This window comes from Aotus nancymaae, unplaced genomic scaffold (assembly GCF_030222135.1).
Source record: "Aotus nancymaae isolate 86718 unplaced genomic scaffold, 86718_ANA_hifiasm-v0.15.2.pri h1tg000002l, whole genome shotgun sequence".
In the NCBI taxonomy this organism is placed as follows: Eukaryota; Metazoa; Chordata; class Mammalia; order Primates; family Aotidae; genus Aotus; species Aotus nancymaae.
In genome coordinates this window covers 4,587,642-4,599,695 of record NW_026988413.1, presented here as the reverse complement: position 1 = coordinate 4,599,695, position 12,054 = coordinate 4,587,642, and the positions used below count along the sequence as shown (strand labels likewise).

Sequence of the window (12,054 nt, the reverse complement as noted above, 5' to 3'; positions counted from 1 at the left end):
CCACTAAACTTTGGTTGAAAGTATCAGTGTCTATTTTATTCATTCCTGTATTCAAGTTTCTCAAAACCGGACCTGACATAGTAAGCCTAGATAAACATGTGTTGGATGGATGGATGTGGATTGACAGATATATGGATGGATGGATGGGTGGATGGATATGGATGAATAGATGGAAGGATGGTTGAATAGATGGATGGGTGAATGGTAGATGGATGTGGATGAATAGATGATGGATGGATGGGTAAATGGATGGATGGATAGATGGATGGATGTGGCTAGATGGATGGGTGAATGGGTGGATGGATATGGATGAATACATGGAAGGACGGGTGAATGGTAAATGGATGTGGATGGATGGATGGATGCATGTGGGTCACTGGGTAAAAGATTTATTCTTATTAGAGCCAATGGTTGATTGTGAACATGCTTTTCCATTTTAATGGACCTCCAAAGTATGCATGTGGTACCACACAGAATAGGGAATATGTTATAGCCTCATTTTCACCATGCTAGGCAAAAAATATGTAATTCTACTGAGAAATGCACTACTGAAACTCAGCGTGCCAGGGGATAACCTAGTGACTTATTTTGACTTTCGTGGAAAGCAGAGTCAATCCCATTTACATTTTTAGCAGTTCAACTCCTGCAAGTCAGGAGGAAGTCTGCATTTGAGGATCCAAATCAGATGTTCAAAGAAGTACATATTAGCCTGCATTCTAACTTGAAAACTATATCTATGCTGTGGTTGTACCTACTTAAAAAGTAAATGTACATATACACCAGAAATAGAAAAGAATATGAAAATGGTTTAAAAAGTCCATTTTTTGGATTAACAAGCTTTTTCATCGCTTTTTTCTTATGTTTCCCATTATTATGGTTACAATGTTTTTTGTGTAGTAAAAGAAAATTACCTGCAGTCTGACAAAGTTTGGCAAATAAAAATGGAATTTGGTAAAGAACATCTTTATCCCCGTGGGTTTTAATGCAAGAATGCTGCCGGAAAGGCGATGTGATGCGTCTGTACCTAAGAAATGATGTGTATGATCCAGAATCACTCCAGTTGAGTGGGATATGCATTGATGCCAATGGGTTATCTTACTGTGCATTTTTTAAAATTCACTAATGCATACCAGGTTGGTTTTCTGTGCAAAACCTTATCTTAGTCCAGTGGGCATGGTAGAAGCACAGTCTCTGCCCTGCTTTCACCAAGTGCCCTTACTGTCATTCATTTCTTCACCCCAAGTACCAGCTTCTACAGTTTTGTAGCTTTCGTCTCCACCTTATATGTGTCCATAGAACTTCTGCTGTGTTCCTCCTTATGAACATCATCTACTGCTGCCTTCCTCCCTGAAGGATCAGACCCCCAGTGTTTCCATGAGATGTCCATTCATCCTGCTCACTTCCAGGTGAAGCAGCCTCTTCTATTATCAGGCAGCACTAACGGTTAGACATTCTGAAGTTTCTGTGTTGCACAATTCGCCTCTGCTAAATTTCCTTTCGGTTCTAACTCTGCCATCTAGAGTGATACAGAGTAAGTTTGCTCCCCGGTCCGTGTGATATGCCTTCAAATGAGTGAGGACTTTTAAGTGTTTGGTACTTGAAGCGAAACACTTCCTTCAACTTACTTCATGTGATATGTCTTGCAAGTACCTTTATTTATCTTCTTTCTAAAACCTTTCTCTAAACATATTCTCTATGTCATGATCTGTAACAATATCCAGCCACTGTCATATCATGAGTGTGTTGGGGCCAAGGAGGGGTTTACCACTGCAACGTTTGTTCAAATGAATTTTTGTAAGTAAACCAGTCACATTATTGGCTAGTCAAGTAATTGATACAAATCATAAGTCCTAGGATTTTTTTTTTTAATTTGCATACGAACTTTGACCAATGTACCTATTATATAATAAATATGTTTAAAACAGAATTTAGAAGTCTAGATTACTATTACGAGAAACAATATTCAGGTCAGGCTTGGTGGCCCATGCCTGTAATCCCAGCACTTTGGGAGGCTGAGGTGGGAGGATTGCTTGAGGCCAGGAGTTTGACCAGCCTAGGCAACGTAGTGAGACCCTGTCTCTAAAAAAAATAAAAATTAGCCAGGCTTGGTGGCACACACCTGTAGTCCAGTTACTTGAGAGATTGAGGCAGAAAGATCATGTGAGCCCAGGAGGTCAAGGCTGCAGTGAGCTACAATCACGCCACTGGCACTCCAGCCTGGGCAACAGAGTGAGACCCTGTCTCTAAAAAAATGTTTTACTAAATATTATTAAAAATGAAGTAGAAACAATACTCAAAAGATATCAATTATTTGGGCTAATGAAGATAACATTACTTTTATCATTCTGCTTCATGAATAAGATTTGGTCCTGGCGTTCTGTTTTTAATGGTTTCCTTGGAATTTCATCTTAACCGTGTTTGAGGAATGTCAGCTGGGGCTGTGAGAAATTGCACGCACCAGGATGGTTGTATGCATAGTACCACTGAAAGATTCCTGCTAGTCACAGACTTGATGAAAAGGGCTTATGTTCTTTCTGAATTCGGGTGAAATGAAAAGCTGCTGAGTTAGCAAGATCTAATTACTTATCTTTGGCCCCGACCAGTGATTTTCTCCCACAGAAAATACTACCTAATGGGAAATGAGATTGAATCAGTGTAACTTTCTGTAGCTATTTTGTTGCTCATGGGTAGTCTTACTTTTTAAGTTCTAAAAAGCTACTCTCTGATGAATAAATTAAGTTCTAGATGGCACACATGAAGACTTGTAGAAATTCTAAACCACCATAGAACTCTTTCCTACTAAGCCTATAATGGCCCATGAATTTTTCTTAATTTAATAACCAATATAGCCAATATTAAACATTTGGATGATATTGCGTAATGTCTATTTTAGTTTGTAGCAATTTGACACATTCTAATAAACTTTTAATCTTCGATGAAAATATATTTATATATTGCGTTGACTACTTTTTGAGGCCATCTTCATTCCACCTCATTTTGGCTTGATTACTAAGTTGCAATTATGAGCATTATAAGAGTGTATTCTCTGGACTATACATGGGCAGGAGTGGTCCCTTTGCAGTGTGACCATGTGTCCTTATTTACTCCTGTGTAATTAATAATAATTAATATGTAACTGTTATATTTATTACTTATTAAGTATTCATATTATCCTTTGTGTCTCTCAAAGAATCACAGTTTGGACTACCAGTTATATGCTTCCTCTACTTTGCAGGGAACTGAAAACTTGGTCTCAGCAGGCAGTATGTGTGATGAATTTCCCAGACTTAAACGTAGTCTTTAGCACCCTTCAGCAGTGTCTCCAGAGTCCCTCTCCCACCCTTGCTGCAGTGCAAATAGGTTTCCCTGGAGGGTACTGAAACCTAGAATAAGGATAGGTGAGTTTCCCAGTGAAAAGAGACCAGGAAAATCTTGAAACCTTGAATGAAGAGCTATTGAAAAAAGAAAAGCCTGAAGGCAATGTGATGGGCAAAAGTTGAGATGAAAATTGGCACATAGCATGTGCTAAATAAATATTTAAATTTGGTATGCTGAAATAAAAGTTGATCACATGGATGTAAAAAAAGGGAAAGATGGCTGGGCATGATGGCTCACGCCTGTAATCCCAGCACTTTGGGAGGCCAAGGCGGACAGATCATTTGAGGTCAGGTGTTTGATACCAGCCTGGCCAACATGGGGAAACCCCATCTCTACTAAAAACATTACAAAAATTAGCTGGGCAAGGTTGTGGGTACCTGTAATCCCAGCTACTCCAGAGACTGAGGCAGGAGAATCACTTGAACCCAGGAGGCAGAGGTTGCAGTGAGCCGAGATCCTCCATTGCACTCCAACCTGAGCAACTGAGCAAGACTCCATCTCAAACAAAAAGGGCGGTGTTGAGGGGAAAGATGACAGAGGACTTGGAGCTAAAAGTTTAATCCTAGTTGAGTTGGATTCAGTTAGGGTAAGGAGTTTAGCTGTGATGAAGGAAAGCTCCAAGATGACCCTATACTGTAGAGTTTGGTTTATTGGGAGGAGGAGCATTAGGTTTGCACAAAAGCTGTAAACATAGTAATATCAGATTTTCTTTCTTGAGGTAACATTTGGCCATAGTAGGAAAATGACAGCCCAAGGCTTTGGGGCACTGAAGGCAGAGGGGAAGAAAAGGAGCTAATAGTAGCTTCAAGGATGGGAAGATGCCTCTTTCACTGTTGTGTGTCTTGGCTCTTGATTTAAATGAACTATGTCTATTTGGCTTATTTTATTTCCTTATTTCACTCACTGGGGTCTTCTTTGTTGTTGCTGTTTTTAGGAGCTGGTGGGGAGTAACCCTCCACAGAGGAATTGGAAAGGAATAGCAATTGCACTGCTTGTCATTCTGGTCATCTGCTCCTTGATCGTCACATCGGTCATACTTCTGACACCAGGTACCGTATTCATTCTTGGAAGAGCAAGTCGCTGCCAGAGAGAAAGAGCATAATTTTACCTTGCAATATTTTCTAAGTAACAAGTAACTACCTATTACATAATTTATTTTTCCCAAGTTCTAATTCTCACTGTGCCATATGATATAATATGGTTTCAATTTTAAAAATCCATTTTATATGTGTTAGATTTGTTTATAAAGTTGTTTACTACATGGAAATGCTTGGCACATATTAAAATTACTTATACAATTACTTATTAATTCCTAATAAAGACAGTGGCATGAATATAATAATTTTATATATTACATGGAATTCCTGGACATTATATCAAGGGTTAATTAAGAAAGTTATTAAAGCAACATATGTTGAGTGTGAACTAAGGAGAATGTGCTAAATAGGTACTACTGAAGATGACATATAAACCAGTGTCATAAATCTCTCAGGAAAGAAAAGACACTAAAATCCACAGAAGAAACCTACAACAAAAACAGATATATAGATGCACTATTGAATAAGCCAAACAGAAAGGCTGTTAGAATTGAGAGGAAAAAGAGGAATCTTTCAAGAGAAAGTTCATGGAGAAGGTAATATGTGAAGTGGGCTTAATGGAGTAATGGGAGGAATTTAGTAGCCACAGAGTGGTAGGATTAGGGAGAGAAGAAAGCCTTTGCCCATAAAATAATAATATAGGGCCAAGCATGGTGTCTCATGCCTGTAATCTCAGCACTTTAGGAGGCTGAGGTGGGCAGATCACCTGATGTGAAGAGTTCAAGACCAGCTTAGTGAAACCCCATCTCTACTAAAAATACAAAAATTTGCCAGGTGTGGTGGCAGGCACCTGTAATCCCAGCTACTCAGGAGGCTGAGGCAGGAGAATCCCTTGAACCCGGGAGGTGGAGGTTGCAGTGAGCCAGGATCATGCCATTGCACTCCAGCCTGGGTGACAGAGTGAGACTCTGTCTCAAAATTAATAATAATAATAATAATAATAATAATATAGGAGTTATCATAGGAAAACATGGTGGTCATAGATAAAACAGTATGTAACTGTTTTATCCATTCTCATGATCATATTAGATGCCTGTATGTGTGGGCAAAAAAAGTTTTTTCCTCAGTAAATAAATATACAAGCATTAGACCCTAAGATGAAAAAAGTAGATATTATCATATAAAACTATTTTCCACAGGTACAAAAAATGCAGGCAAATTGTAATCCAGGCTTAAACTATTACCCCAAAACCTAAATGAGAAAAGGGTAATCTGTGCCCTGATACCAAATTAAATAAAGATGTCACAAGAAAAAAAACCTACAGATCAGTGCCTCTCATGAAAACAGATGTAAAAATCTTCAACAAATTAGTAGCAAACTGAATCTCACTATATGTAGAAATATTATACACCATGACCAAATGGGATTTATTCCAGGAAAAACAAATTGGCTTGTATGGAAATCAATCAATGTATTAGACCTACATGAATAGAATAAAGGGCAAAAAGCACATGATCATCCGAACAGACACAGAATAAGCATGTGACAAAATCCAAAAACCCTTTTCTGACAAAAGACTCAACAAGCTAGGAACATAAAGAACATCTTCAACCTGACAGGTACGTATGAAAAACCCAATAGGTAACATCATACTGAACAGCAGAAGACTGAAATCATTCCCCCTAAGACCAGGAGACAGTAGACAGGGATGTTCATTCTCAACATGACTATTTTACATTATATTGGAGGGTCTAGCCAGGGCTATTAGGTAAGAATAAGGGGAAAAAAAAAAAAAAAAAAAGGACATCCAGATAGGAAAGAAAGAAGTAAACCTGTCTCTCTTCATAGGAGACATAATGTTGTATACAGAAAATCTTAAGGAATCCACCAAAAAAAAAAAAAAAAAAATGAGTTCAGCAGGAAGAAATATTTAAGACCAAGATGCAAAAATCATTTGTATTTCTATCCACTAGCTATGAACAATCCCAAAATAAAATTAAGAAAATGATTCCACTTAAAATAGTTTCAAACTGAATAAGATACTCAAGAATAAATTTAACAAAAGAAGTATAAGACTTGTGTACTAAAAACTGCAAAACAAAATGAAAAGAAATTAAGACTTTGGTAAATGGAAGGGTATCTTATATAAATTGATTGAAAGACTTCATATTGTTAACATGATAATACTCCCTAAATTGGTGTCCAGATTCAACTCAATCTCTATCAAAATCCTTCTTTCTTTTTGAAAGAAACTACAGGTTGATTCTGAAATTCATATGAAAATGCAAAGGACTCAGAATAGCCAAAACAATCTTGAAAAAGAACAATTCAAAGACGCATGCTTCCTGATTTTAAAACTTACTGTAAAGCTACAACAATCAAACCAGTATGGTACTAGGAGAGGTATAGACATATAGATCAATGGAATAGAACTGTGAGTCAATTACTTTTTGACAAGGGATCCAAGACCATTCAATAAGGAAACAATAGTCTTTCCACCAAATTGTGCTGGTGTAACAGGATATCCACATGCAGAAGAGTGAAGTTGGACCCCTAACTCATGCCATATACGAAGATGAACTCAATGTGGACCAATGACCTAAATGTAAGAGCTAAAGCTATAAAGTTTTTAGAAGAAAATATAGGAATAAATCTTTGTGATTTTGAATTAGGCAATGGTTTCTTACATGTGACAGCAAAAGTGCAAGCAATCAAATAAAAAATAAATTGGAATTCATCAAACTTAAAACATTTTGTGTGTCAAAAACACTACCCAGAAAATGAAAAGACAACCTGTGAATCACGTAGTTAGTAAAGGTCTAGTATCCAGAATATATAAAGAACTCTTACTACTCAAAACAAACAAACAGAAAAACCAAATAATTCAATTTAAAAGCAGGCAAAGGATTTAAAGAGACATTTCTCCAAATAAAGACAATGGCCAGAAAGCCTATGAAATGATGCTCAGCATCTTTCATCATCAGGGTGAATGAAAATCAAATCACAATGAAATACCATTTCACACCCACTAGGATGGTTATAAGAACCAAACACAAACCAGAAAAAAAAAAAAAGGAAAACGCTAAGTATCCCCAGGATACAGAGAAATGGGAACCTTGTTACATTAATAGTAGAAATATATATTGTGTAGCCTCTGTAGAAAACAGTTCAGTAGTTCTGCTGAAAGTTAAACACAGCGTTACCATATCACCTAGTAATTCTACTCCTAGGTATAGACTCAGGAAAACTGGAAACATATGTCTGTATAGAAACTTGTATATAAGACTCACACTGAGTCTCACCCATATCTGATTTATGTAAAAAAAAAAAAAAAAAAAAAAAAGGTAAGGTTCACAACAGCATTATTCATAATAGCCAAAAAAAGGTGAACACAACCCAAATATCCATCACCTGGAGAATGGATAAATAAATGGGATGTGACCATACAATGGAAGACTCCTCCGCTGTGGAAAGGAATGAAGCACTGATCCATGCCGTAACATGAATTAACCCTGGAAACTTCACGCTAAGAGAAGGAAGCCTCACATAAAGGCCACATATTGTATGATTTCAGAATAGGTCAATCCATAGAGATAGGAAATAGACTTGTGGCTGCTGGAAGCTAGAAGTGGGAGGAAAGGAAATGATTGCCAACAGGTATAAAATTCCTTTAAAGGGGATGAAGAAGTTATTCTGGAATTTAATTGTGGTAATAGATGCATGACTTTTAATATTATATATTTTTAAAACACTGAATTGTATACATTAAAAAAGATAAACTTTATTATATGTGAACTTCATCTTCATTAAGTTGTGAGTTTAGTAAAAAGATGAGAAAGCTGGAGGGGAAGGTGTGAAGGTGTAGCGTGGCCACAGCAGTGCCAGATATACTAAATTGCCTGAAAACCTTTTCTAACATGGAAGAGGCTTCAGTAACAGTTCCGGGAGAGAGTGTTGCAGTCTCCTGGGTGAGTAAGCTTCTTGAATGCACCACAGTTGCCCAGAACATTCAAACTGAGGATTCAGTCCAGTGCTTCAGTGACTGGCAACAGATGCCTTCACCTGTTGAAATCAGATGACCAGGGTTTAGAGGGGCTGGGGGAGGAACTGCAGAGACCATCCTCGTTTTGTTTTATGGTGGTGCAGATGATGATATCACACAGCTGGGGACTTTAACCCCTACATGTGTCTAAGTAATATAGAGGATGTCGAGGCCTCCTCAGGGTCCATGTGTTTCTTCTGCCTCCGCTCTTCTTTGAGCAGAATTGTGGTTTGTGTAAGAATGTGATTGCTGCAGGTTTGATCTCGCGGTTGTCTGGCACTCCCTTTGGGACGTAGAAAGCAGTGGTGTTTAGTGGTTTGCAGTTGCTCTCACCTCCCAAGGTGCATGTGACCATTCATGTCACCCAGATCCAAGGGCTGTCACGAGTGTCACTCAAGAATGGAATAAAATGGCTGCCCAGAGCTCCTTACACAGAAATATCCACAGCAGCAAAGTGGATTGAGAAGCAGGTCCTGGGACCCTGCCCTCGAAGCTCAACTCCAGGCCTGAGCAGTAGCCCCGCATCTTCTCTAGACACTGGAGAGACGGCAGGTTTGCTCCCTCCAGCCAGCAGCCGACCCTGCCAGCATCTACGTTTGGTTCTTGTGCAGCAGGTGCAGCCACAGCAGCCTGTCCTCTGCAGCAAACCCAGGATGCCGTCGCTGGGAACTCTGCTCCCTGCACGCTGATGGCCAGTGTCAGGGACAGCTGCTCTGAGAGGCTCTGGTGAATGGCTGAATTCCAGAGAAGGCTTTGAAGAGGGGACTTTGCTTTTCTTTTTCCATCACAGTAAACAGGCAGCTGAGCCTTGCTTCACCTTTTGTTTCTGGTGGGTGGTGTTTGTTTCTCTGGGCTGTGCTGCCCTGGGTCTGGGTGTCCAAGGTTTAGGCCTCTCCGATAGGACCTCACAGCGAATGTTGCCCACTGCTCCCCACACTGAGGCCTGACTGCATCCACTCTCCTGTGATACAGCAATGGCTTGTGTTTTGATATAAAATTCCATCAGGCAGAGGAGGTATAAAACCATTCAACCTGCCACTAGCTCCAGAGCTGTCTCAAATTCACTAATGTACAGAACAGAGTCACCTCGACGGAGAATGCCCGCCAACAGATCCAGCGTGAATGATCCTGGCTAGGAGCTGAGAATGCCATGCTAAGTGCCAGACAGAATGTGGAAAAAGAAGATATCGTTGCTCCCTGTGAGGCTTAGAGTCCACGTAAAGACAAGGCATGTGCAAGGAGAATTCCACAGTAGTCTTACCATTAAGCAAAACTAAAAGTGGAAGGCAGGGCATGGTGGAGGTCTGTTGAGCTGCGTAGATAGGGGAGATGCTGGCCTGCAGGACTGAGATCCTCCCCATGCCAGGAGGGGCTTCCACTGGTGAAAGTGAAGGACTAGAGTCAGTCTTCAATAGTGGAGAGTCTGAGTCGTAACAGTCACACTGTGGGTACGTTGAGTGCATTCCTACCCAACGTTGCTTCCATGTTGGTAGATTTAGTTAGAAATTGTAATGTGTGCTTTCTTTTAAATAGTATTTTTCAAGTACTGCCAGCCTTGTATTCTGCTTTATTGAAACTCAGAGTACAGTACCTGCTTTCCACTCAATTAGAAAATCCGTTCTGAACTCACTGGATGCCGTGGTTTTGTGAAAATGGTTCCTGGTCCCCAGGGGCCCCCTTTCCAGGGAGGTGAGAAGAATCTCATGCGTGCGGTAGAGTGCCCTCTTGATGACGCAGACCTGGAAGGGCCTCATGGTAATCACTCTGAACAACAAGGCACCTTGTCCTGGAGTACAGTCTAATGATCACCAGTTATGCGCAATTTATGTTTCAGAAATCGAATTTAGAGCATTTAAGGCGAGCTCAGTTCCAGAGGGACTTGCCAAATGAGAATGTGTCCTTTTCAGTTTTGCCGTTCATGTCTCCCTTGCTGGTCCATGCTCTTTTCTAAATTTCTTCTCTTTGAAATAATAGGCTCAGCGCTACGTTTTTTATTTTCAGATATTAAATGTGTGTCTGTCTACAATAGGCCACGCACAGTGTATGCCTTTTGTTAGCAGCTACGGTTCTCGCATTCTGATGGAAAACGCTGTGACCTTCTCCAGTACCACAATCACGGGTGTGGGAGTCTGAAACTCCAGCAGGATTGGATTTGCATGAAAACGTCCCTGACATTTAGCTTTCATGGAATCTCACGTTAGAGCAGGTGGACAGTGTTGGTGACGGAAAGCGCTAGGACACTTTTAGGTGGTACATCAATGAAAAGCCTTGGATAATTCAAAGTCATGGGGAAAGTAGATTCTGGGTTAAGGCCAAACACAGGTTATCAGAACAGAAGACTCATTAGTCTTTTGGGTAAAAACGTAACATAGAGATTATTTTTATGGAATTGAAATGTCATCATTGTTCAATGTCTGTGACCGCATTGCCAACCTTCACCTTATCTTTTTAAAACACTTGAACAAATGATTTTAAAACATTTTATTGAAGAGGTATATGCATATAGGATATATGTTTTATGTCTAACATAAATATATAGAAATTAAATATGTAAATATAAACATATGTAAGCTATTGTTGAATTTTGATGAATTTTAAAACCAAACATGATGCCATAATCAGCATCCAGATCAAAAAAGCAGTATGTAGTCAGCATTCCAAAGGCCCCCTGTGCCCTCCCCATCATTAGTCCCCTCAAGGGAACCTCATTTCTGACATCACAGAGTAGTCCTGCGAGCTTTTAGTCCTTTGCATTTATGTCATAAATGCAATCATCTTCTCTGTCTACTTGTATGCCTTTTTGTTCTGTATAATGTTTGTGAGACCCATTGTTGTATTTTAGATCGTATTGCTACCCAATTTTTAACCTATCTTGGATTATCTTGTCTTAAAGTCCCACATAATCCCAATGAAAATTGAAAAATAGTTTAATAGTAATTCAGTAGCCTTTGTGTTTATCATAAAAAGTAATGCATACCTCATAATTTTTTATCTTATAGAAATGGGTGGTTTGGTCCATATCTTTTGGGCATTTTCTCTCTGTTACGGCTCCTATATTAAATTCATCCTCCAAATTCGATCTTGTTATATTCCATCTACTACCACTGACCACGGCCCACACATGTCATCATGGGAAGCACAGGTGGCTTGAGTGGGTCTCTGGTGTTGTTCATCTGCCCTTGGGCATCTGCTCTGAGTCCTGGGTTCCTCTGTGCCTGCTCACACCCATCTGCAGCTGACTGACTTGGCTGGGGATGGTGTCTACACTCTTCATGAAAGTTGTTTTGACTGCTGCTGCTACCACTGTTAATGTTTCTACCCAAAGTTAACTTGTTCATGCTAGTCGAGACTGAGTGCTATAAATAGAGGCTGCAGGTGATATTCATTATCATGGTCCAAAATCTGAGAGAGACCACTGAGGACAGCATGCATTCATGGAAGGCTTCCCGGAGAATGAGCAGTTAGACTTTGAAAGATAGATCCAGTAGAGACCGAAGAAAACCCAGAGGGAAGGCCACGAGTGCTCGCTGGACAGAGGATAGTCTGGCCAGGAAGTTGTGGAGGGGCCAGGCATGGTCAGGAGTTAAGGGAGAATG

General features: G+C 39.8%; 1 protein-coding gene across 5 annotated transcripts in view; it reads left to right on the top strand.

The window, feature by feature from the left end:
- The window catches only part of DPP6 (dipeptidyl peptidase like 6), a 1,138,230-nt gene that overhangs the window by 693,404 nt on the left and 432,772 nt on the right, over positions 1-12,054 (top strand). For all 5 annotated transcript variants that reach the window (XM_064368693.1, XM_064368763.1, XM_064368675.1 and 2 more), the window contains exon 2: positions 4,313-4,427. In XM_064368693.1, coding sequence (XP_064224763.1) covers positions 4,313-4,427 — 115 coding nt within the window. The remainder of the gene's footprint in view (positions 1-4,312; positions 4,428-12,054) is intronic.